Genomic DNA, 27,241 nt, shown 5'->3' on the forward strand with positions numbered 1-27,241 from the left:
TGGCCCCAAGGTGTGAACCCCCCCAGCCTGAAAAAAGTTTTCAGTCCTGTACCTAAAACTTTTTTTTTCTATTCTTAAGGGTGTAATGATTTTAAAGTCTGATATGCCATGGCCTTGTAGGGCTAGAAATGGCAACTTTATCCCTTTGGAAAATGGGAGATACCTCATCATCATCACACACTTCCTAATGGGACCTAGTCATTCCTAGCCCTGGAAGTTCCTGAGATATCAGACTCTTTGTATACAGAAGAGCTATACTGGTTTATTTTTACAGGTATTTATGGCTCCTGATGTCTTCTGTGCAGTTGAACTCATGGTAGCCAAGGACAGCTGCTTGGCTTTACAGGTAGAAAGATACAAAATTATCTTAAACATTTTGAAAATAGTTTCTCTATAATATGTGGCAGATACAGAATACATCTTGCTTTAGGTAGTAAGGTTTTATTGGGCCTCATTTGTGAATAACTCACTCGTGGTTTTTACCACCAGTAAATATAGTGAGGCCAACCCAAATTCATGCCAGCTAAACTTTTATTACACACCACTGTATCGTGTATTCTCTACAAGAAATATATACTTGTGGAATATGTGATGTGATGTGGTATAAAGGTAATGTTGGCATGAGTTTGGGATGGTCCTGTTTCTTCATGAGAGTTCAAGCCGTGGATGAATTATGCATGTCGTTGCAAACAAGTGTAAATAATACCTTTATACCACACCACACAGTTGTGTATTCTGTATATACAATTCCTGGCATTTTCTGCAGCAAGCTTGATGTAAATTCTGCAGCTGTGGCCCCAGAGCCTTCAGAGCTCAAGTTCATAAGGGTGCAAATTCTGCAGCAATTTGGTTACTTGCTTTGTTCGCCAAGCCTGGTTAAAGGGGATATGCCTTTGCTACACCAGCTCAGAGCTGGCTTAACTTCAGCAAAAAAACTGTAGCTTCTGTGAATGTGTCACTATTACAGTTATTTTTTGGCTCTGGTGAATTAGGATGAATGTTCCATGGTGAGGAAGGGAGAAGCCTCAGTAACTAAGCAGCTCCCACGGTCTTTAGCCAAATAACATTCTGCAGCTTTGCCAGTTTCTTTGCTGGACAGCTGGACTGAGTGCATCAGCCCTGGCCACAGTCTAACGTACTGGGTTGCCAAGAACACGTGTTTTGGGGGCACGCAGCACAGTTGTTATGGTTCCTACATACTGAGTAAAATGTGCTTTTGGCCTGAGTGATTTTTATTTCAGATTAAGGAAAGTCAACAGACAGAACAAAGGAAGAACAAATATAAGTCTTAATGATAGAGACGGTGAGCTCACAGTATTTGACTCACAACCCTGGCTCCCCAGCTGGAAAAGCAGGGAGAATCCTAATCTGAAAAGGTGCAATGTCCAGAAACAATACATCTTTCCTGCTTTTACGTAGCTATCTGCTGTACGTACCAGGGCAGGCTTATTGGTCAAAGAAAATTAAAATGTTCTGTGGCAGTTAGTTAGCATGTAATGGTGGATGCAGAAGAAAGAATGAGAGAGGTTTTTGTAATTTATACTGATTATTTTAATTTTTCTCCTTCGAGTTTGCCTAGGCTGGGGTTTTATTAATGTAATTTTAAATGAAACCCTGGCTGGGTTCAGTGAGTTCCATTTCAATTTCAATCTTTCCATTTTATTGTGGAACCCCTTCACAACTTCCGTAAGAAGTACTTGCCTATATTCCATGCACAAGCACTGTATATACATGCACAAGCACTGTATATACATGCACAATTATCTGCCTCACTTGGCTAGTGTTGTGAGAGTTTTTTGTAATGTTTGAATAGTGCTTTGAAGATATAAAATGCAATATAAGGGCTCAGCAGCATTATTGTTGTTCTATAGAAATAGATCCTAATCAAAACAGTGAACCCAAACCTCAGATCCAGATCCAACTGAATTCAATATCTCTGGCCTCCGCTGCTCCACCACCTTACATTTTGGAAAGTATGAAACCTAGGCTTCGAATCTCTGAGTATGAGATTGTTTGGACCTACTACATAAATACCTTTGTACATACACATATAATGTACATGTGTTTCTATTTACATAGATGCTTAGAGGGGAATGCCGAAGCTTAAAACCAGCATTATGAGTGGTTTAAACATAAAAGATAATTCCTGTCACCTTCCTCTCATATTGGAGTTAATAATTTTTTTATAGTCTTGTTCCTCTAATCATCCTTTCCTTTGTTCACAAATGACTTATACACATTTTAGTTTTCTGTTAAGTAACAGTGAGTTTTAAGATTGCATTTTAGCTGCATAGGCTGTAACTGGAAGCTGTAATTTATTTGTTCAGCTCTATATTTTTCTGAAACTGGGGTGATTATCAGAATGGCTGAAGTTTTGGGTTTGAAATACCAGAATCCCTGGATCCACAAGCAGAGCTGGAAAAAAATTTTCAGGAAAACTTTTTTTCAGCAAAAAATGCAGATTTGATGACAACGAAACATTTTGCAAATTTGTGTTGATTTTCCCAGATTGTTTGTTTTGAGGGGGAGGAAGGAATGGTTTAACATTTTCAAATGTTTCAATTTGAAATGGCTTTTCATTTTGAAATATTCTTCAGTTTTATTTTTTTAAAAATTAAAAATGTGAAAATGTGAAAATCAAAACAATGTTTCATTTTGGATTGAACAAACTATTTAATTTGCTCCTAAGTGATATTTTTTCTGACTTTTTATTTGCTGAACATTTTGAAATATTCCATTTTTGAGTTGAACCTGAAATAGAATTTCGTTTTGGATTTTTTTGAATTTTCAGCAGTCTGAAAGATCAGCTGTTCACACAGCTCTACCCGTGAGTTGGAAATACCAGCAGGTCAACTGAAGCTGTCAAGATAGATCCATTGTAGTTGGACAAGACTTACTATGTGTTTTGGTTTTTTTGACAAGACATTTGATGTCCTCTTTGGTCTATGTAGATGTTAAAGCTCCCAGGGCATCTGTCATAAGAGTAAGACTTTGCCTTGTGTCACTGGCCAGAATTTCCTCTCCTTCAATGATACGCTGTGCATGTTGGTTGTCTGCCTGGCCCTCACCCTACACTCCAGAGGTGACTTCATTTTATCGGTCTTGTATGTGTAAGATTATATCACACACAGTGTTATGACTTTTCCCTGGGAAGCACAAGTGAATACATGAATTTTTGTATAACAGTGGTGTGACATTCCCCTCTGGTGTTATCTGGACCGGTGATCTGCTAGGTCCCTCCAATCCTTGACTCTGGGAGCCAGCCTTACCCTGCTCTGCTGTGAGAACCCCCACTTCTGGGCTGTTCACGCACAGCCTCTGGCATGTAAGCTGCTCCTTGGATCACGCAACTGAATGACACTAGCTAATATCTATGGTCCCAGATACCACCCTAGGAACCTCCATCTTGCAATGTCTAGTTATGCCCGCTGGATGCTGAGCTTATATGCGTTCGTCAATTTAACAAAGATATTGATATGTACCAGGCTTGTTATCCCAAGAGGAGTCTCTGACACACTTCAAACCAAATGCACTGCTTTAGGTAGAATATACAAATAGATTTATTAACTACAAAGATAGATTTTAAGTTATTATAAGCCAAAGCACAAGAAGTCAGATTTGGTCAAATAAGATAAAAGCAAAACACGTTCTAACCTGATCTTAACACTTTCAATGCCCTTACAAACTTAGACGCTTCTCACCACAGGCTGGCTGGTTGATTCAGCCAGGCTCTTCCCTTTTATCAGTGCTTCAGTTGCTTGATGTGGTGTCTGCAGATGCAGGTGGAAGAGAGAGGAAGAGCATGGCAAATGTCTCTCCCTTTTATCATGTTCTTTCTTTCCTCTTGGCTTTGCCCCCCCCCTTCAGAGTCAGGTGAGCATTACCTCATCGTAGTCCCAAACTGACCAAAAGAAGGTGGGTGAGTCACTCAGGAGTCCAATAGATCTTTTGTTGTTGCCTAGGCCAATGTCCTTTGTTCCTGTGAGGCTAGGCTGGGTTTGTCCCATACATCCCTTGATGAGGTGTGAACTGCCCTTCTGCTCTTGGAGGGTTTTTGCCTGGGCTTGCTTTAAGCCATGAGGGCACATTTTCAGCCTCATAACTATATACATGAAATTACAACCTTTAACATAACTATAACAACGATTACTGTAACATTACCATAACAACAATGCTCAGTATATCATGAGCCTTCTGAAGACACCCAACATGACAAACTTTGCATTAGATACCACACAATCATATTATAAGGATGAACATATTATAAGGGGTGTAGGGTGTTCCCATGAGGTACAGAACGTCACAAGTGGTATTACTCCTACTAAATATTTTGCACTTGTGTAAAACGGGTGTAATAATACTTATCTCCTTTATATGGGTGTTTTAGGGCTTGCTTATAAGGTCTGGATAGCTGTTTGAGCATCTTAGATGAAGGATATTATAGTCTGTTGGTGAGAGCAGGGGACTGGTGGTCAAGAGACCCTAGGTTCTACTCCTGACTTTGCCACTGTCTCATTGGGTCTGTTCCTAACTCTTCCACTTTGGGCAAATGCTCTCTGTGCCTTAGTTTCTCCATCTGTAACATGACTAAGATTGATAATACTCATCTTGTTTAGTATTGCTATTACCATACCTGACCATGTTACATCTATTTGTGTTGGGAGAGACAGACACACACAGTCTTGACCGACAAAGAGTGGGTTTTAATGCAGTAACAATACACAATTTCCTAAAAGTATCTAACTTTGCTAACTAAGGCCACGACTTGCACTATAATCTACCTTTCATTAAAGTGGTTATTTTTCTTCCAGGTTTTGGAATTTTCTAACAGTTGTCAGTGAGAGCTCCCTTATGCTTCATTTCCCCTCCCGTTTAAGTTAAGTCAGCATAGCCGAAACCACATTGTTAGAATCTGCGGAAACCTCCATGCTGCTTTGCAGGCGCTGGTTTTGTCTTTCATTCTGAGAAGAAGTGTTTGCACAAGGCATGTTTAGTGGCTGGTGTGGAATTCTGTCAGATCCTGTTCCAGGTTTCTTTGCCTCAATAACAGAATGGGATTGATAAAATCCAGTCAAACAATTGAGAACATTTTCAATAGTGGAAAAATTATTGGATCTCTGCAGGGAAGGGAAAGGCAGCGGGGCGATTACTAGAGGGATGAGAGGTGGCAAGTGGGGTTGGAGGTTTAATATATGGTGAAGGAGAAAGAAAAGCAGCTAGGGTGTATTTTGAGGAGGGACAAGGAGCTGGTAGATTATGAGAGGGTGATTTGGAAGCCTATGGGTGGATTCTGAGGAAACACTGGGGATGAAGGTAAGCTTTTAATGGGGATCTAAAGGAATATTGGAGACCTTCTGGTATACTAGGGGCCTATCGATAGTTTCTGAGAATGGAATTGGGCTGGAGGCTTATTAAAAGCTCCTTACCCCTGCTTCAGTCTCTTTATGCCAGAGTGACATAAAGATGCCCCTAGCAGCAAAGAGTCCTATGGCACCTTATAGATTAACAGATGTATTGAAGCATGAGCTTTCATGGGTGAATACCCACTTCGTCGGATGCATCCGACGAAGTGGGTATTCACTCACGAAAACTCATACTCCAATACGTCTGTTAGTCTATAAGGTGCCACAGGACTCTTTGCTGCTTTTACAGATCCAGACTAACACGGCTACCTCTCTGATACTTGACAAAGATGCCCTAAAACCCCAATTCCAGCAGGACCAGGATTCCTCTGGTTCATGCACTGCAGAAGACAGCCATAAGGCTGCCTTCAGATGACCTCCTCGCAAGCCCTTTTGCGGGGAGGTGGGGCCAGGGCAGGAGGAGTTGGTCAGGGTGGTACAGGAGCATATATTCACATGGCAATTGCAAGCAGTGTTGCAGCCCATATGGTAGACTCAGAAGATAGAGTGGCCAGGTGTCCGGTTTTTGACTGGAAAGTCTAGTTGAAAAGGGGACCTGATGGTGTCTGGTCAGATCTACTGCAGGTGGCAGAGGCAGGGATGCACCGAGTCATCACCTTCGCCAGCCCCTACACAGCCAGAGCCAACTCCTACCTGCATCGCGTGATTGCAGTGCCCAGCCCTGGCTCTGCAGGTGAATCCCTCCCGACCCACGCAGTGATGGGAGGAGAGGGGGAAAGCAGTGAGTAACTGGGGGAGAGGTGTCTCAGGGGGAAGGGGTAGGACAGGAGCGGGGCTTTGGGGAAGAGGCGGGGCTTTGGGGGAAGAGGCAGGGCAGGCGGTGGGGCCAGGGGGGAAGGGGCAGTGCATGAGCATGTCCTCAGGGGGAAGGGAAAGTTCCAGCACTCCTGCTGGAGTGTCTGGTTTTTAAATATTACAAAGTTGGCAGCCCTATCAGGAGGCATCTGAAACTTAGGTTCTCATGGCTATCTAAGGTACGATGCGGGGGCGGTGGGGGGGAGCGGCCCCTTCCAGCACCCAAAACAGTGTAGGTTTGGGGGATTGTAAAGGAGGTTAAAATCCACCCTAGCTCCCTGTCCCCCAGGGCTGCAAGTTCTGTGCTGCACTAAAATCTTGCTCACAGGGAGGGAGGAAACCAGGGTCCAGTGGGAGTGTTATGAGGAAAGAAGGAGCTTTGGGGGATCATTAGAGAGTCATAAGGCCCCAGACCTTTCCTTCTTTCCCTATTAGAGGGCAACATAAAGGAAGGCAGCTAATGAGCATCACTATAGAGAATTTGTCATGATTCAGGGCCAAACTGACACAGGTGCTACAGAGGCAAGGTGGCTGAGGTAATATCTTATTGGACCAACTTCTGCTGGTGAGAGAGACAAGATCTTGAGCTTACACAGAGATCTTTTTCAGGACCTGTGTGACCTGTGTAAGTTTGAAAGCTTTTGTCTCTCGCCAACATAAAGTTGGCCCATTAAAAAAATATTACCTCACCCACATTATCTCTCTAATATCCCGGGACCAACATGGCTACAACACTGAATACAATAATGGAAGATACTGAATTTTGCATTCTCATTCTGCAGTCCACACAACTGGAACAGCCATGGCCTGATGTCACATTTCCTCCTTATTGCTAGATCTAAATATAACCATCTGTTGGATGCATAATCTAGGACGGGGGATTTTGGCTGTGGGTGGTGTGCATTCTAATCAGCAAGCCTGATATTATACTGAGGTGATTAAAGGGCAACTCATCCCATGTTTATTTCTACTCTGGTTGTATCTGCAACCAAATGCACACCAGAGACAAGGGTGTTTGGATGGGGAAATGTGGAGAGATCGGGTTTGTACTCAAACAAACGGAATCATATATGCAGGAGCGGAACCAGGGTTTTTGGTGCCCTAGGCAGGGGTCCTTCCACGCTCCTGGTCTTTGGGGCACTTCAGCAGCGGGTCCCAGAGCGAGTGAAGGACCCACCGCAGAATTGCCGCCGAAGACCCGGGGCGCGGAAGGACTCCCCGCTGCCGAATTGCCCGCCACCCCCCAAATTCTGGTGCCCTAGGCGACCACCTAGGTTGCCTAAATGGAAGCGCTGACCCTGCATATATGTTATACACAAAGATGACCTCAATGTGTACGTGTTTTATCTCAGGGAAATGCATATATATTAACTTGTTCTGTGACATATTGGAGCTTATAGTGCCATCTCTGAAACACATTTATTTTTGCTGTGGATCATCCTATTGCTTCAGAAGTGGGAACTGATAGTATATAAGATTTCTTTAATGTCCATATAGGACTTGATGGATGTTAAGGGCCTGATCCAAGATCCATTGACGTTAATGGAAAGGCTCTTGCTGACTTGAAGGGGCTTTCAATCAGGTTGCATATATATCAGTAAATTTCTGCAGAAATGGAATAGACTTCTAAAAACCTACAGAATTTAATAGAAAATGATAACCATTCCATAGGTGTGTGTGGTGGTGTTTTTTTAAAGTATTATAGAATTCCATAGCAGGGATATAATTTGCTATTAAATTCCATAGGAATGTCCATGAAACGTACAATATGATCAGGGGCGGCTCCAGCACCAGCACGCCAAGCGCGTGCTTGGGGCGGCAAGCAACTGGGGGTGCTCTGCCGGTCGCTGTGAGGGTGGCAGGCAGGTTGCCTTCGGCGGCATGCCTGCGGAGGGTCCGCTGGTCCCACAGCTTCGGAGGACGTCCCGCAGGCGTGCCGCCGAATCTGCAGGACTGGGGACCTCCCGCAGGCAAGCTGCCTAAGGCAACCTGCCTGCCTTGCTTGGGGCGGCAAAATGCCTAGAGCCGCCCCTGAATATGATTAGCCTTTTGATCATTTGAGCAATCACATTTGAAACAAGTTGCTGTTGTCATAGTTGTTGTCACAATAGAGTTTGCTGCTAGAGAACAACAATATTTATTTCATTCTGCAGCTCCCTTTATAAATGATTAACTATTAAGTGCATTCTGTGTATTTACATGTCTTAACCTAAACAAATAAGACCAAATCTGTGACTCAGTTTCCCCATAGATAAAATAGGGATAATAATACCCTACTCACTCATGTAAAGTGCCTTGAGATCCATGGATGAAAAGCAGCTATAAGTGTAAAGTATCATTACTCTGTAGCTGCTAACAGTCCTCCTTCACTTCTCCATTGTCTGGTCATTAGTTTAAGGCTGCAAATAACCTCCAAAGCTTCTCTAAACAGAAACCAGAAAGGCTTTGCTATATGACAGCTCTTCACATATCTCTTCTGCTTTTGCAATACTGATGTTTTGGGCCAAGGCCTGTGATTTGGAAGGAATTCAGCCTGGAGGGTTGCAGTTTAATGGAGAAATGTTAGGGAAGCATTGCATAAAAATGCCCCTCTTTTTGATATTGTACAAATGGCCACAAGCCGAAGCTCGGTAAATCCAAGTTGTGCCTCGGCCCAAAAGTACACACACAAGGCAACTTAAACTCATAGAGACAGCGCAGCATTCATTTACAGTGTCTAATTCCCCTCCTCGTTTAGTAATTTGTCTGCTTTCTTTCCTCTTCTGCTGCTTCCTCTCTTGCTGTAAAATGATAGCCTGCTACCTCTTCAAGGGAATGATAGAAAACCCTGGGGATCAACTTAGAGGGAAGGAAAGGTTGGGGGGAGGGGGAACAAGTGAAGGATCATTTGGAAAATTGACACAGAGTAAATTGCTGTCTTTCTTTTCCTTTTCCTTTCTTTTCTCCTAAGCCAGTTATTGGGCTGTATGGTTGACAGGGCTTCTATGCATATAAGGGAAAGAAGGCAAGATAACATGTTTCTTAAGTGAATTATTTTTCTGTCTTTTCTAAAGAAATCATTTAGAACATACCTTCATGTTCCCCACACCTTCTACAACTCCAACTTTTACACAAATACTGGAAACCAGGGGTCCCCTTTTTCTTAATGTTTTTGTGTGCTTGTGACCCAAGAATATTGTCTGGCTTAACTTCAAATGTTTTTTTTTTTTTAATTACAGATGGATTTGAACCAAAACCCAGCCTCGCGTTCGTTTCTTCCCTGAACTTTAGAGAAGTTTGGATCCACATTGGAACTGTGCAACTGCCTCCTATCTCTAACATGAACCAAACCAAAACCCCTCATCCAAACTCTTCTGAAATCCTGGGACACTCCAATTTAGATCCCAACATTGCCATGTGGGCCCATCTCTACTGTTCCCCCTCAGTCAATGGAAAAGGGAGGTAAGGTAATTCTCACTCTGTTCAGATGTAGAACTGAGTTGGCTTAAGATTTACAGGAGCAGCCTCTTTCCTGTGGAGATCCGAGATTGCATAAATCCATTCAGTGATGATCTTGCCTTTGCAGGAGCCTATGCTGGTGAAAGCGGGGAAGCTAGGCTATGAATCACTTCTTCTTCCAATCCCTTTTCTAGGAAGCATGTGTTGTTTCCCTCCTCTCTCAACCCTCTGCCTCCCCTCCCTGTACAGTGCCACTCCTGACGGACAGAGTTTGCATGTATGTAGGGGCCAAAGCAATTGTGTGCTTTTGCTTGTGCTTGAGGCCAACACTGCCTCCCATCTCTCAAGTGGGCATCTGGTGGTTACAGGAGCAGAGCCACTGCTCCTAGGAACTGTTTGGTGCATGTTAGCCCTTGTAATATGCTGAACTGCTCTAGCAAATTGTTTTAAAATGGGCTTCATACATGATGCGGAGGAGCCCAAGGAAAACACAGACCCCAGCCAAACCCAAATTTATGCTCGTGGTTTCTGGAGCTTGTGAGATCAATTTTATTTTAGTTAAAATTGATTTCAAAGGTTTTGGATTTTTTTTCTCCCTCATTCTTGGTTTTTGGGTTGAGTGGTGGTAGCAATGAGCATCACTTCAGCATATGGGAAGTGTCTCTGGAGACCCACAGCCCTGGTATTGAAATTTGGGGCAGCTCATGTGTGCAAACAAACAGAGTCCTGGAAGGATCCTGGGCAAGCAGAAGCATGTGGAGGCGATGCAGTTAGTGTCTCTGGCCTTAGTACCAAAGGGCATTGCTGGTTGCTGTTACCAAGGCAACAGCGTACTGTACAAGGAAACATGGAGGAGGTATGATAAAGAAGAGGGAAAAAATGTTGGGTCTTTCTGGAAAAAGAGGTCTGCTTTGGAATCACTGAGCAGCCCTTTGACCTATGGGATGGTCAGTCTCCAAGGAAATTGGTTGTGCGTTAAGTTACTTCTTCAGATTTGATCTAGCCCTTATTCAGCAAAAAAATCTCATTGACATCAACCAGAGTTGTCAGTCTGTCTGTCGGACTTATATGGCCTCCATCATTGTAATGTCCCTCAGAATTTTTTAATGTGTTTATCCTCACCGCACCCCTATGAAGTAGGGAAGTGCTATTATCCCCACTTTACAGATGAGAACTCGAAGCCCAGAGAGACTAAGTGACCTGTCCAAGGTCACACAGGTAGTCTGTTGAGGAGCAGAGATTTAAACTCAGGTCTCCCAAGTCCCAGGCTAGTGCCCTAAGCAGCGGACCATCCTTCCTTTAAAACTTCCCGCAGTGCCCTGCAGAATATAGGCAGAGTACAATTCTAATATGCACAGTGCATGTTCTAGAAAGCTACCAAGGGCACAACTCAAACTGGCAGTTCCTGGGTGGTGCTTGGGTTCAATGGCTGGTGCATGTCACGTTGAACCAACCATTTAATCTCTGCGCCTAAATAAAGACTGAGCCAAAACTGAGTAAAGAGGCCAGGTATTGACTCTGAGAGTTTAAACGTCAGAGAGTCAGTGCTGTGCTATGATGGGCGCCTACCTTCTCCTGCCATGTTATGAAAAGGGGCCACCTCTCTAGAGCTGTGGGTGTCTTGGCAGTATCGTGCTGCAGGAGTTGATGTGAGTGGTTTGGGAAGGTTTGGTTCAGACCTTCCCTCGAATTTTGCTTTGAGATAGGATTGGGAAGTCAGTCAAAATAGCCAAATTAGCTGCCTAGGTATAGAAACAATATATTAAAAAATGAAAGGGTACAAAAGGAATGGAGAGGCTCACCAGCTCAGAATACATTGTTACAAAACTTGATTTTCTTTTCACTGTTCACTCCAAATAACGAAAGTGCATCTTAGATAAGGTTGTTGCATTTAATGTTGCAAGAAACCTGTGGCCACCTAGGGCTTCCTGGTTGTTGCTATGCTGCATGTCAGGGCTACTCAGAATATCAGAGCAGCAGCAGGGATAAAACCCAGACCCTTGTGCTTCAAAACACCACTTGAACAAAAGGAGACTCTCCATTATCTATTAACAATACAAGGTTTCTGATACAAAACTGAGTAGTTCTGATCAGGGCCACCCGGGGTAAGGGGAGGCAAGTGGGGCAATTTGCCCCGGGCCCTGCAGGGATCCCACGAGCCCTGGCCTAGCAGTGGTCCATATCTTTGGCCGGCATTTCGGTGGCGGAGGGCCCTTCAGTGCTTCCAAAGACGCGGAGCGACTGAAGGGCCCCCTGCCGCCAAAATGCCGTCGAAGACCCACACCGCTACCAGATAAGTACAAGCACCACAGCGCCCCCAATTTGCCCCAGGCCCCCTGAATCCTCTGGGCAGCCCTGGTTCTGATCAGTCTATTAGTGGGTGCTTTAGTGTTACACATCCACAGTAGCTATGCCTCTGCAGTACGAAGGAGAACGAGAAGGTGGATGAAGGGCCAAAAAGAGGATAAAGAGCTATGTTGCCACTGAGAGCAATTCTTGTATGAGAATCATGTATGTGAGGGAATCCAGAAGTCACAGTAATGGGTGCTTTAAAAATCCATACAATAAATTTAATTAATTGCATTATTTCTCAGTGTGTTGCAAAATATAACACCCTCATTTTAATTAATGCAGCTGAAAGGAAAAAGTAATTTCCACATTTAGCCTTGTTTCACTAACAAACTACATGACACTATAGTAATTCTATGATGTAGTATTATTGTATTGAATTATATATATAATATGGCACCAAAAGCAGGCTAGGCACTTTCTTGACAATAATGAAGATTAAGGGCCATATTCTGATCTCAGTTAAATCTGGAGTAACTCTGCTGGAAGTCAAAAGAATCACTCTGGATTAAACTGGGTTTGTAAAAGCCATGTCTTGAAGACTGTCTAATTAAATAATATCAGTGCAAAGCTGAAAATTTGCCCCGTGTTCCAGCAAAACTGGACACGAGTTCACCTGTAAGGTTTGTGACCTTTAGTGACAAATAAAGTGAGTTTGATGCTTGTATCAACATCAATAACTAAGTGTGATAAGAGCATTTTGTTCATCTCTGCATTCTTGCACAGATCAAAGATATTTAGGCTTGGCAGAATTAGATTTGTAGTTTTTTATAATTTTGATATGTAATACTAATGTTTATTTTTAACCATTTTTGTTTGTTTCTATTGATTTTAAATTTTCATAGTTTCCGGAAATTATTTGGGGGATCAGACAATGAGCGGGTCAGACAATTATTATTTATTGACAGTAGATGTTGAGATTCAAAAAGTTAAACCTTTATAACATTGAAATAGAAATTGTCAGTAGCATGTCAAAATATACAAATATATAAATCAAACTCTAGTCCTCAAGCAGCAATTTTCTTATCTGTAAAATTGCTTATCTGTAAATTTAAAATAATTATTGATGGAAATATTTATTTATTGGTTTATGTGAACAGTGAAATTGACATTTACAGATATTTGCCAATAAAAATCTAACCTTCCAAGCCTAAAGATAGTAAATTTTAGAAGAGCCAGGTTAGCAAGAAACTGCAGAGATGGCAGCAGTCTGAGCATAATAATAGCAATGGTGGTTGATTTTAATCTTCCGTGGCATCCCACATATATTGAGTTTTCCCAACAGGATGGGATGGCCTGGAAAGTTACACACTGACATGTTTCAGCATAAACAGTATAGAAAATAAACATGGGGGATAAATAAAGCAAAGAGGAGGAAGTGATGGTTTAAAAAGTTGTTACCAAAAACAACACAGGTGAGGTCAGGCACAAAACTCTGCCTCTGCCTCTCTCTGAGTCTGTTAGCTCTGACATCATTCAATAAGGACTTCCAGGTGGAGCTGTTTCTTTGGGATTTTGCCCAGTTTTAGGCAAGTGGTGACCTACCTTTTTAAAGAATTCTTTGCCGCAAGTTGTATGGCCTCCATTTTAGCTGTGACCTGACTGCAGCTTTTGCCTTTTTTAGCTGGCCTAATCATTCTGAATTCCAGGATAATAGCCTTGTTGCTAACCAGAACTCACAGTTCATTTTAGCATTTAGTAGTGATAGCAATAGATGACAAGCCTGCCTGGTACATTTTCCCATACAATTTTTTCTGTCTGGCTCCCTCTCTTTTCTCTTTCCCCTTTTGTTTTGAGACCCACTTAGAGATTTTGTTTAAATAACTAAACGCCATTTTTACCTAGGGCTGATCTATTTTGGTTTAAGCCAGGCTTATTTCTGTTTAGGAGAAAGCTCTTGCTAAGCTGCAATAAGCCACTATTAACAGTCTTCTGCTCTGCATCTGTTCAAAATCACACCTAAACATGGGTGGAGGGTGAACCACCTGGCTGGCCCCACCCCCCGCCTGAGGACCCGCTCCCCTTCCCATGCCGGAGCCCACTTCCCTGTGGCCACCAGCTCCCTCACCCCTGAGCACAGCGTGGGTGGGCAGTGTGTGGCTCCTGTTCTCCGCCCCTCGAGCACAGGGCAGGCAGCCCCAGCGCCTCCAGCCTCCCCTCTGAGTGCTGGGTAGTGCAGCCCCTGCACCTGGGGCCCCTCAGCACTGGGTGGCCTGAGCCACACCAAGTCCTGGCCACCCTAGCCCCAGCCACAGCATGCTTCCCTGAGAGGAGCAGCCTGCCTGGGCTGGGGTCAAGGGAGAAGGGCAAGCAGGAGCGGGGAGGAGCGAGGGCAGGAGCACACCGGGCTGTGCGGAGAGGTACAGCCTTCCGCGGCCTATGCAAGGTGCTGCCCATGCACCTAAAGTTAAACCGGAACAACTTCCTTGTGTAGCTAAACTGTAACAAACCAAATTAAGGCCATTTGAGAGTGTCTATGCAAGTGGGTTATGCCTATTTTAACTAGATTAATTTAGAAACTGATTTAGTTCTGTTTCTACTGCATCTAGTAGAATAGGGTCCTGTTCATGACTTTAATACAAATAAATAATAATAATAATAATTAATAATAAAGTCCATGCAATTTCTATGTGAAGACTAAGCCTAGTTAAAATGGCACCTCCTTATTCAATAGATTTGTGCCTGCTCCTTTCCTTCCTTTTTCTCCTACACAGCTCAGCGCCTACAAAACTGAGTGCGAGTGAACTGGATTATTTTCCTTCTTGGGTATCATTAGCAGGATTGTTTGCTAAGTTCCAGTCCTTTATTTGTGCAGCACTATTGAAGACAATGGGCTTCCATAGGTGTGGAAAGTCAAAATCCAAGTCCAGGTAATTATTATTATTGAAAGATGGTTGCAAAGTGGTAACTGGGGACCAAAGCTGGCAGCAGACCCTTTGCTGCTGGTGATGGTGTGAGAGATACAAAGAGCTCAGTTTCACTCTGAGTCCAGGCTGACTTTACTGAGCTGGCACTTAGAACAAAAATATAATTTTGTTTATAAACTGAGCATATTTTATATGAAAAATCACAGAGAGAAATGCACTGCGCCATTTTTACAGTCATTTCTCTGCATAGAGCCCCACTTCGAAGCTCATTTTATTATTGATATTATGTGTTGTTTCGTCACTGTCAGATGATGGTTAAATATCTAAGTGGGGGAATATGGCACTCTTTGAAATACTTGGAAATGTTTTTCGTGGGTGGATAATTATGGTTAGGCTTCCAAAGAGAAGTTTTGCACTTTCAGGAGGAATTTGAACAATGAAAAGGTGCATGGGCATTGGCTTGGAGCTCCTTCTGTCTAAGGAGTGGCCTGGAAGGCAGTACAGTGATCGAAGTAGGACAGCGAGACACGGGTGTCCTTGGCGGCAGCTGCAGGAGGAAGCAGTGGAAAAGAGGTTGAGGTCCAGCCAGAAGGATTTTAAAGAGCCATGAAAGTAAGGATTAGAAGCTTGAATTCAATGTGAAAGGCAAAGGAGAGGCTAGTGAAGCGATTTGACTAATGGAATGACATGATCAGATCAATGGGAGATGGAGATGATTTTGGCAGCAGCAATCAGCAAACTGGAAACAGATTTTCTTTCTAATGTACCTCTGTCACCATAGTGGCTTGGCAACAATTTCTTCCCTCCAGCCCAGAAGCAACCATAAGTTTCAGCAGAATATCTCATGTGGTTGCTTTTCCCTTTCCGCTTACATCTTTGCTGCAATCTGTTTTTCATAACAGGATGATAGATTTAATGAAACACATATCAAAATGACTGGAAATACATATGATCCAAGCTAGTAGTAAGGCATTCTAAGCAGTGCCTATGTAGAGGGCAGTATTGGACTTCTGAGCTAGTTAAAGACACTTGTCCTTCAGGCTTCTGCCCCACAATGCAGCTCTGGTTTGCTATAATTCTGGTGACATGCACTGCCTCTTGTATCTTATTGCTCAGCAAATAACCTGGAGGCTACAGAATTTTTTTTATTGCATGGAGACTGGGGCCTAGATCCCCCCACTCGTTTTAATTCTACCATCATTGTGATTGACTTTCCGTACATGTGTGTGCCAATGTCAGAATGTTTTCCAGTTCCTGAAGTGGGAGATAAAAACATTCCGTCTCGCTCAAAATGTGCCCGCCAGCCTTGCTTGACTGTATCTTTGGATTATCCAGTTCAATAACATTCAAGGCATGTGATTTATTTGTTTGTGCTTTATAAAAACAAAAAACCAAAAACCTCTGTACAAAAAAATGGAACCTAGGCTATTCACCTTAATCCTTCTGGATGAAGGCTGGAATATGAGTAAATTCAGATCAGGAAATTGGAATTGCCCCACCTGTATTTTACCTCTCTTTGGAGTGTTAGTGTGGACAGGCAGTAGTCTCTCCCTATAAAGATTGGAACCAGGTGTCATTACAAAGCCCTACTTTAGTCCCGTCTATAACTTTGGCTTGGAAAATTGGTTTGGCCAGAAAAATGACATTTTTATTCTGGAAGCAGAGAAGAATGTGTCTGCAAAGTCTGAAGAAATGATATCAGATGATATTTAAATGATAGGTCATTACTGAATTACCTGGATCTGGATTTTGACTTTTGTCTTATGATTTCTCTCTCTAGCCAACCAAAGATGGCATGTTAGTTCTCCTTCAAATTTCTATATTTTTAAATTTCCTTGAGAACTTGTCTGCAAGCTATATTAAAAGAAAAACATAATTAAGCAAAGTTCATTAACTCTTTTTGCTGCGGATATTGAAGAGTCCAACCCAGGTCCCATGAATGTCAAGGGGAGTTTCACTTTTTGTTGTGAATACTTCACATATATTGAGTCTCCACTGAGAGCAATAGATTTTGCCTCGGTGAATCAAGATTGGATCCTAATGTCTTTGAATGAGAGTTGGAGTTGATCTGTGAAATATGAGTCTGTGCTTCTCTGAAGCTTATATCCAACGCTCCAGTTCAGGCCCATTTCTAATCAGAACAAAAAGATCTAACACTTTAATGTAGATCATTAAATTTTCAGAATGGCTTTGGCTTTATACATGTGTTTGAGACATGTATTTTCTAACCTACATTACCCTGTAAGATCCACATTCATTCACTTGGTATTTGCTGCAAGCATTTGTGATTTGATAATATCCTTTTAAATAACTTTGCAAACAGAGCCATTAACTAGTTATTTAAAACGATTTTTTTCAAATCACAAATGCTTGCAGTAAACACCAAGCGAATGAACATGGATCTGGACATGGTAATCTGTCTAACAGGTGCATTTTTCTCTAATTTATCTCCCCTAATCTCTCTTGAGAAGTGCTTCTCTGGTTGTTTTCATGGTGTTGACAACACTGACTCTACCTCCACAGAGCAAAGATAAAACAAAGCTGTTAGTTGTTAACCTCTTGGACTTTGTACAGATTTCAGGAATACCTATTTTGGCAACTTGCTTTGATCCCTGGAAGCATTTTGAGGTGCGGCATATTTTTGCACCCACAATGCAAATATTGAATGTAAGCAGCCAAGGGTATGTTTACTTTGAGCTTTCTGGATTTAAGGTGGTTTCCCAAATGGATGCAGTACAGCGAATATATATTTGTATAACATATGTATAGACACCCACACTCTGTATGCTAACTAGATATAGATCTGTCTATATACATGTGCAATATATATACACATAGAGAAACATTTGATGTATAAAGGTTTCATGAAGAGGAATTTGGCATAGCCACAACACTCACAAAGGTCTATATCACTTGAAAGTAATACTGGTCACCCCGAAGCTATCACATTCTCTTTAGTGTGTTTGTACCACAGTTATCATCTCCCTCTTATTCATTACCTTTTTATTTCCCCTATTTAAAATCAACAGTTACCATAGGCAAAGACATTTGAAAACCCACAGCAAATGCTGCACACTAACATAAACACAGACCATAAACTCAGACTAATTTGGCACTGAGTTAAGTTGTAAAGAGTAAATGTGCTTTATGGCCTCATTCAGGATGTAGATATAATGGATGAATAAAAACATACCCAAATTCACAGATGCTGTCAGTTAACACTCGGGGAGATCGTATTTCCATAGTGGCAAACCGTGACTATTGCAAATCACTGTTAAGAAAAGGGGGAAAGGATTGAATTAAATGAGTGCAGAAGGAGTGAAAGGTGAGGCTGCTGGTGGGGAAAGTTTATTGTTAGTTCATATCTGCTGCAAAGGGTCCCCACATTTATCATAAAAAGTGTGATTTCCTCTGGCATTTCAAGATCCGTCCAACCAGGATGAGAAAGTGGGAGAGCCATCTATTTTATAAGGGCTCAGCATTTCATATCTCTTCACATACATACTTACTCATATGGACACATGCAATGGACTTAAAACCTGGACTGTCTGTGGTCCATCAGCCGGAGGCTAGAGATTTTAACCTTCTGAAAGTTGCTTTCTTGTTGTCTATTGATCACTATAAAAAATTACTAGGTTGGCAGCCCGAATGCAAAGGATTAAATATATATGCTGGGGCATTATTTTGTGTCACTAAAATCAGCTTTATGCTAGCTAAATGCAATAGTTTTCTCTAGGAGTGATTATTTATGTGATAAGATATGATTATTTCCCCCTGCAATATTTTCTTTCGCTTTTTAGCATTTTTTCCTAGGAGAATTTAAGAGATTGAAATTCCTTTGCACTTCTAAGGATGGGCAGCAGGTATAAGAGGCATGGGGAGGCCAAGCCTCCTCTGGTGCAGCCACTGCTGACCCACCGCTGGACACCTGAGCTGTGGTGGCCCCGCCTCTTCCCCTCCCTGCTCTGCCCCTTCCCATAGGCCTCCACCACCTGCTGCTGCCTGGTGAGTCTTTATCCTCTCCTCCCCTCCACCCCCCACTCTTCAGAGGTCCCTGCCACTTGTTACATCCTTCCCCTCCTCTCTCCACCATTGGGGTGTGTGTGAGGAGGGGCCGGGTGGGGGTGTGTCTCACAGTAGGCAGGGGACAAAGACACATGTAGTGGGAGGGGTGTCTGGCAGGGGAGTGAGGAGGGACATGACCTACGGGGAGTGAGAAGGGGCGTGGTGAGTGGCAGGGTCTCGTGGTGGGCTGAGGGTGAGGAGGGACACGGTGTCTGCACTACAGGTGCTATAGCATTTCTAGTGTAGACAGACCATCATTCTCGCTCTTGTATGTGCTGAGAGGTTGAGATCATCGAGATCATCCTGTGGTCAGAGCCATTTTCCATCCTTTGAGAGAGGAGAGGAAGGAATGGAGGCTGTGAAATCAAGAGAACTTGATTCAGCAATGCCAGTAAGCCTGTGAGTAGTCCCACTGACTTGAGGAGGATTCCTTGCAGGCTTAAACTTAAGCATGCACTTCAGGATTTTGATGGCTCATGTCCTAAGTGGGTCTAGAGCAGGCAATGGCCAGACTTTGGTAGATAGACAGCTGCAGTAATTGCAAGCTTGGGATGTGTTATAAAGGGGCGGAGAGGAAGGGGGAGCAAACTACAGACCACGGGCCACATCTGGCTTATCAGACCATTTAATCTGTCCCTCAGCTCCCACCAGTGGTTTTGCCCTGCTCTGGTGCTCCAGCTGGGGAGCGGGGTCAGGGACTTGCCCCGCTCTGCATGGCTCCCAAGGAGCAGCTGGCATGACCCACCTCCGGCTCCTACGTAGTACACGGAGGCATGGTCAGGCAGCTCTGCATGCTGCCCCATCCACAGGCGCTGCCCCCACAGCTCCCTTTGGCCACAAGGGGGGACATGCTTCCTGGAGCTGCTTGTGGTAAGCACTGGCCGAGCCTGCACCCCTGAGCCCCACCTGCATCCCAACCCCCTGTTCCAGCCCTGATCCCCATTCACACCCTCCAAACCCCTCGGCTCCAGCCTGGAGCACCCCCCTGCACCTCTAGCCCCTCATTCCCATCCCCATCCCCATCCCCACCCCAGAGCCCTCACCCATCCCCGAACCCCAACCTGGAGCCCCCTCCCGCACCGTAAACTCCTCATTTCTGGCCCCACCCCAAAGCCCACACCCCCAGCCAGAGCACTCACCCCCCACACACACACCGCTATCCCCAATTGCATGAGCATTCATGGCCCGCAGTACAATTTCCATACTTCGATGTGGCCCTCAGGCCAAAAAGTTAGCCCACTCCTGTTATAAAGCCACAACCCAATGGTGCTGACCCAATACACTACCTCAGGCTGTGGGGAGACACATTTCACCGCAATCTACTGAAGCTCTCATCCTGTGTGTGCTGCAATTATCAGCTGTGTCTTTTTCCTGGAGATAAGAAGTGCAGATAAAGGTAAACGTCGACTTACAGCATCTATGAAGAGCTCATTGGCCTGTATCCGGCTATATTAGGAGAGGAAAGATGGGCTTGTGTGTGAGGCACATGGCTGAGACTATTTCTTTCTTTGCCATCCTTTCACTGTGTGACCCTGGCAAGAACTGTATCCCCTTTTCAGAACTGGGGAAACTGAGGCAGACAGTGGTTAAAGTATACCGGCTGGGCACTTTTTAATGAACTGAAATAAATAAAATGAAGTAGTTCCCTACTTCAAGAGGGGTCTTATTAATGCATAAGCTTCACGTTGGTAGAACTCTGGGCTCCCCAGAGGAAGCAGGGGAGGCAAAGAAGGGCAAAGAATTATTATTATTTGTTAACAACACAAATGGGGGTGATGCTGTAGCTCAGCTGCCCATCAAGGATGATGAATAGTTCTCCTCAAGTGGTAACATTCATATGAGCGCAGAGGGCCTGTTTGCCACCATACATTCATGCATACGGCCTTTCCTGGGCCCCTTTGGTTATATCTACACTGCGGCTGGGAGTAAGCCTCCCAGCTTGAGCACACAGACTCGTGCTAGTGGGGCTCAAGCCAGCGCATTGAAAATAGAAGTGTGAACGTTGCGGGTTAGGCTGGCGCTCAGGCTCTCAAGCCTAGGGAGGTCGGATGGGCTTGACAGCTCAATATCCACACTGCTATTTTTAATGCGCTAGCTCAAGGCCTGCTAGTACGACTCTGTTTACCTGGGCTGGGTGGGTTGCTCCCAGCTGCTGTGTAAACATGTCCTGAGGGAGCATTGCCCAGCACAGCAGAACACAGCAGATGGGAGCTTGGAATGGGAAGTCCTTGGGACTGGACCACAACCCATGAGGCCTCAACACCTGAAAAATATTCACTGTTTCTTTTTATAATCTTCTATTCCAAACTCCTTGTGAAAGTCAACTTCTCAGCCTCAGACATTCAGGACAGAGGAAGCAAGGAAGGAGCCTGCTGCCAGCAGCCTCAGTGGACCCAAGTATTTTTGTAATAACATCCAGATGGATCCACAGAAATTGTTAGCATCTCAGGGAAAAAGAAAATTAGCTGCAGGATAAATGAGATTCAAGTGGTTTAGGAAGGGCAGCTTGGAGGAGAAGCCTATTGCTGGGATTCCCGAGAGGCCAAGGATACATCTGAAATATAAAACGCTGTGGTGTGGGAGTACTGCTTCCTAAGCAAAACCTGGAAGAAAAGTGGTGCAGAATCCTGACAGCTTCCACTGGGAGCCAAAGTCTTGGCTGAAAGCAGTGTTCTGGCTCAGAGTGATTTAACAGAACTACTTTTCCTGCATAGTCCAGGGTTTGCTAATTTACTTTGAATCTAACATCCAGTTTTATTTCTGAGTCAAGTTTTGAAGGTTTTCTTGTTTTGGTTTGGTCTGGTATCTGTGGATGTTTGCTTTCCCCCTCTCCACTCCCCAAAGAGAAAGGAAATACAAGTTTATTGTTCCTGGAATGTAAGTTTCTGCAAGTAAATCACTTATTTGGAGTGTAGAGTCACAAGGCTTTCCTAACCTTATTCAGCATTCATCCTGGGTCCCTATTATCCTGATGCAACTTGTTCACTCACATCCTGATTCAAAGTCCATTGAAGGCAATGGGAGAGCCCACTGACATCAGCAGGCTTTGGATCAGGCCCTTGAAGAGCAGTAAGAAGAAGCCGTCTGAGTGTTCTTGCAGGAAACAGGATTCACTACATTGTTTTATGCTGACATGACAACACAAGAACCTTGGGGAGGGAGGAGGGAAGATAGATGGGGAGGAGAAGGAAGGTATTCTGCTCCTTGGGTAACAAACACATGCAGTCCTAAGTCAGGACACATGGAGAAGAAAGGCATGAATGACCGAAGATTCATATCCTGGAAATTCCACCATGTAAAGTCTGGGAATTCCATGTGACAAATATATTTGTATATATTGTTGCACACAATCTACCTAATGTAGGAAGCAGAATTTCCTGCCACAGACAGTGCAAAGAAAGGAAAGCAGTGAGAGCCAGGAGTGGTCATGGCGCATTAAGCAGGTAAACCCATTACAGGAGATCATCTCTTTCCACTGGGATTATAGTGATTTTTAAGCCTTAGCTTCCTGATGTTGAGCGCTGAGTATCTTTGGAGGAGTGTCATGGCTATTAGCAGACTCCTCCTTCCTTCCTCTTTTGGGACTTAAAGCTAGAAACTGGGATGAACATCTGAATACGAAATGGCTGGTGAAATTGCCAAAGATCTCCTCGCTCACCAGAACAAATGTGTACATGTGCTTAGAAATAGTACGGTTTAGACAGACTTCTAGAGTGAGCAAAGAAACAAAACCCTCGCAGTCTTTGGGATGCTTACTTGAATATTCTATTTTTCTCAGCTCCATTCAGAGGGAGTTTGTATATGGAATGCCCAGGCTCTGCATCGCTGCCCATTCAAACATCAGAGGCAATGTGCTATTGTGGTGCATGTGTGTCTCTAAAGCTGGGGTGGTGTTGTCTAAGGAAATCCTAACATGTGCCCAGGTGCCTGGAAAGGGTATAATAAGAGGTAAGGTAACGGGAGGTGGGCTACTTCCACCTACAGCCTCCTGATCCTGACCCTCAGCATGTAAATTACACTCCCTCACATCTTCCTCCTGCTGACACATAACTCACATCATGTCTGAATTTAGCCCAAAAGCAGGGTCATACAGTTGTCTAGTGCACTGGCCTCTTGTATCAGGAGTCCTGCCTTCAAATCCTGGGTCATGGATTGGCTCTTCTTAAACTCATTCCAGTGTACACAGATCACAAAACTGCTCAGGGTTTGGCATGACTGATCTCTGCTGTTGGTATGGCTGACATATATTGATAGGGCTGGATGAGGAAGTTGAATCCCTGTAGTAAACCTGTCTTTAGCCACTGTTCTGAGATGCTCTCATTCATGACCAAGTCCCTGACCCACTGGATTTTTGACTACTGGGCAGGTTACATTTTCAATTTAAACATATTTTTTAAAAGAATTAGCTTCTGAGGTGCAGTGCAAGAAAGAAGTCTACGAACTCATTACCAGCATAAGAATTATCTTGGGCCCAAGTAGCTCTTTTATGATGTCCTTTAAGATAACTGGAAAGCCTGATTGGTGCCTTTCACAATGGAGGGAAACTATGTGCAGGAGGTCGAGCAGCAGTGTGAGGATGGAAGTGGAATGGGCCCTGGAAAGCCAGGCTTGGGAGGAGTCTGACTCAGAGGGACTTATCAGCAACAGCTCCCAATGGCTCCCACTGATGAATCAGAACCAGGCTGCAGGTTTGCAGATGTGAAGCTGAAAGGCCTGGTTTTCAGAGGGGCAAGGGTGGGGATTCTTCTCAGAGAGACCCTCGTTGATTCCTAGAAGGATGTATTCATTCAGAACATAGAACTCAGAACACCCCAAATATAGATGGCCCCCTGAAAAATGAATGGAAATTGACCCCCGTGTTTTCCCCAAACAACCCTCCCACAACCCCCTCTTGTAACCCCCAGCCCTCTTTTTCGCACCACAATAATAATGATTAACAATCGATGATCATTTGAATGTGCTCAGCACGTTTCATCCAAGGAGCCCAGCGTGCTTCCAAAAATGCAACTCAGCCTCAAAACACGCTTGTGAGGTTATTAAACAGTGTTGGCTCCAGTGGGGAAACTGAGAATAAAGCCATCCACTTCGTGGAGTCTCCTAGGTGCCTAGCACCCCCAGCTCCCATTACAGTCAATGAGAGCTGTGGAAATCAAGCATCATTAAAAATCAGGCCTCAAGGCCCAGATCCTTGAGAGTATTAAGGCACCTTACTCCTGTTGATTTGGGCCCTGAGTGACTTGTCCAAAGGCCACCCAGCAGGTTAGTGGCAAAACCCGGAAGGAGTCCTGGCTCCCATGTCCCTTGCTTTATGAATTATAGCCTCTCATAAAGGGATTTGCATTCATTTTCAGCAACAGAACATATTGTGATCCTTGCAGGAAATGCCCAGCAGCCAGATATCTTAGTGACCTGGTTTAGTGACCACAAACTACTGTGCTTTTAGAATTGACCTACTGTTCCCCAGCTCAGTCCCACCAACTGTGATCCCTATGGTCTCTCCCTGTGTGTCCTCCTGCAGGCTTTCCGAAATGCCAACCACAGAAAAACAACACAAACCAAATCTTTCCTTTTGCTTCGGTTTCCACTGGCTCCCAGAACTAAATAACTGACTTATTTTGGGCTCCCTCGCCTCAGTTGTTTTGTTTTTTTTGGGCTCTATCTCCTGGATGTAGGCAGCTTTCTAGAGCTAAAAGCGAAGGGGAGAAAAAGGCCTTCATGATCTGTGGGGAGAATTTTTCCCATGTTCAGATCCATTCTTGCCAGATGTTTAGCGCCTTCTCCCCCTCCTCCAAACCCCGCCCGTTAGAGGCACACCTTGCCTTTTGTCTTTCTATTCTTCACTCTCCCTCCCAGACGTCTGACAGTCACTCTGGATAGATCTTTTTGCTTAGGGGTGGGCTTTTGGGTAGGATTACCTGTTGCCTCCAATAAGTACCAACGTGGACTTTTGTCATGGTGTTGATGGCATTAAGTTTGTGAGCAAGGAGGGTGGTAGCCAGGGATTCATGGTGTTGAACAGCAGAGAATCATAATAAAAGCCAGTGTCACCAAGCCACAGCTGAAATATGAGGGGCAGTTTTGCTGTGCCTCAGGTGGGTACCTGGAAAATATGTGCGTGTTATTAAAGATCCCTGAACGGCTGGTAACAGAAGCAGCATATTAAATGAAGTATACCCCAGGCTAGGGGGTTGTGATCAGCCAGTGGGGAAAGGCTGGATGAATTTGTAGGTTCAGCAAAACGCCAGACTCCTCTACAGAATGCTTACGACTGCACCAGTGCATTGACTCATCTCATTTCCTTTCCCCTGAAATATTCCTTATTGTCTCTCTTTCACTGCAAAGTGATACTCACCTTCCCCATTGCCCCTTCCTTCACACACCCCACTGATCTTGCCCAGTGGAGGCTTTATGGCTAAAACAGCCCTTCATACTTTCTTCTCTATTTCCAGTTTTCCTTCAAGCTCCCTTTCTTATTCCATTTGCAATTTGGATGCAGATCCGTGGCCTCCTCTTTTGGTTTCTGCCTGTTGGCATCAGAGCTTACTGATGGTGCTACAGCAAAACTGAGTGTACGGATATGTGGTTTCTCTTTCCAGTCCAGTTTACCTGCTTCTTGCTATCCAAATCGGATTGGAGCGTGTGTTTGGCTTCCTTTGATCAGATTTGCCTAGTGGATTTCCTGTTTGCATCAGGGTGGGAAGTGTTTCCTTTTGAAACTCTGACAAATCAAGGGTGTGGAGAAGGAAGCCAACAGCCTCAGTGCAGGGTTAAACGTTGCAGTATAAACGTGGTCGTGCTGTTGCATCTTGGAGGTAGGTAGCACCCTCTTCTGGGCTAAGTCCAGAGGCCTCTTTCTTACCGAGGAGGTAAACACAACAATACCAAAAATAAGCTGCTTCTCTGAGACTGCAGCTCTGCCTCAGCACTGCCCCCTTCTGGATTTTCTGATTACTTATTAACATTGAACCTGATCTTTTACAAACAGGAAAAAAAATTCACTTGTATATAATGACTTACTTTTAATCAGGGCAGATTGTGTGTACAAAAAACAGAAAACAGGTGTCTGACAAGCCATACCCCAGCCTGAACATAGTTCCAAGTAGTTAGCTTGGTCAGCCAGTGTATCATTACATTGTAATGTAAAAGGCATTCCCCATTTGGCCACTGCCTGCTTGAAAACTGAATATAAAACAGAAACAGAAACAGGGAGATGTGCAAATCCAGCAGACCCTGCTACAGCTGTGTCCTCTTCACCACTGCCAGGCCAAAGAGCTGTAACAGGGGAGTAATCGGTTTCCATTTGGGTTGTTTGTCATTCAGCCTGATGATGAAATTTTCCCTGGTAACAGATGAGTTGGGCCAAATTCATCCCTAGTGTCACTCCGTAAATGAAGCTATGTGAGGATGAATTTCACCTCTTTTGCCTCGCTGTGGAAAAAGTGACTGAACTGCTCCTCTGTGGCATCTAGAAAGGCAAGTTGCTTAGTTTTATGAGGGGTCCAGTCACCTCTTAATGTTCTCATGTACAATACTTGGTCTCAGTGTTAATGGATGTTGCACGTAACAAATGGAGAATAGTTTCCCCCTTGTTTTGAGAGCTCTGTGTTTGAATAATGCACAGAATGGCAGCGTTGTCGGGAGGGAGCACTGAATTTGAGCTGTGGGGCTCATTTTATGCCCTGCACTCATGCAAGAGCACAAAATGGGGGGGGAGGTGAGCCCTACAATTGGGAGGCCACTCTGTTCACTGCATGCATCATCTGCAGGGATAGCAAGAGTTACAGTCTTTGTGCTCAGCTGAGTTAAGAGGAGCTGATTGTCCCTGGGAAGAAGGGAGCAAATGCTGCCCCCTCTGAAGGGATGGTGTAATGACTATGCAGTTATAGCACGATGAGGAGCCCTGTATGATGCCACCCTTATAGGCTCTGCCTGCATTCCGCTCCACACTGCCAGGCAGTAAATGCATCGCACCACCAAATTCCTGAATGCTTTCTGTGCGCTACTTGCAGAGACTAGAGACAGAGAAGGCATGTTAGCTCCTCCTCTGAAGGGCAGGATCCAATCCCCTGGTGGAGGGCACCTCAGGTGTTAACTGACATGGCATTCAAGCTGCCTCAGGGGGGTCAGGTTGTATTACAAACTATATACAGTATGCAGGGCCGTCCTTAGGATTTACGGTGCCCTAGGCGGGATTGTTAAACTGGTGCCCCTGTGCCTGTCTTGCTCTTAGCAACACAAACATAAGCTTACACTACTGGAAAACTTGCCACATGCATGTTATTAAAACAAGTTTAACGTAGTGAA

General features: G+C 44.2%; 1 protein-coding gene across 1 annotated transcript in view; it reads left to right on the forward strand.

The window, feature by feature from the left end:
* Positions 1-27,241, forward strand: part of ARHGAP26 (Rho GTPase activating protein 26) — a 533,008-nt gene that overhangs the window by 68,459 nt on the left and 437,308 nt on the right. Inside the window, exon 4 of the mRNA XM_050962626.1 lies at positions 9,437-9,659. Coding sequence (XP_050818583.1) covers positions 9,647-9,659 — 13 coding nt within the window. The 5' untranslated portion in view covers positions 9,437-9,646. The remainder of the gene's footprint in view (positions 1-9,436; positions 9,660-27,241) is intronic.

The sequence above is a fragment of the Gopherus flavomarginatus genome, chromosome 7 (genome assembly GCF_025201925.1).
Source record: "Gopherus flavomarginatus isolate rGopFla2 chromosome 7, rGopFla2.mat.asm, whole genome shotgun sequence".
In the NCBI taxonomy this organism is placed as follows: Eukaryota; Metazoa; Chordata; order Testudines; family Testudinidae; genus Gopherus; species Gopherus flavomarginatus.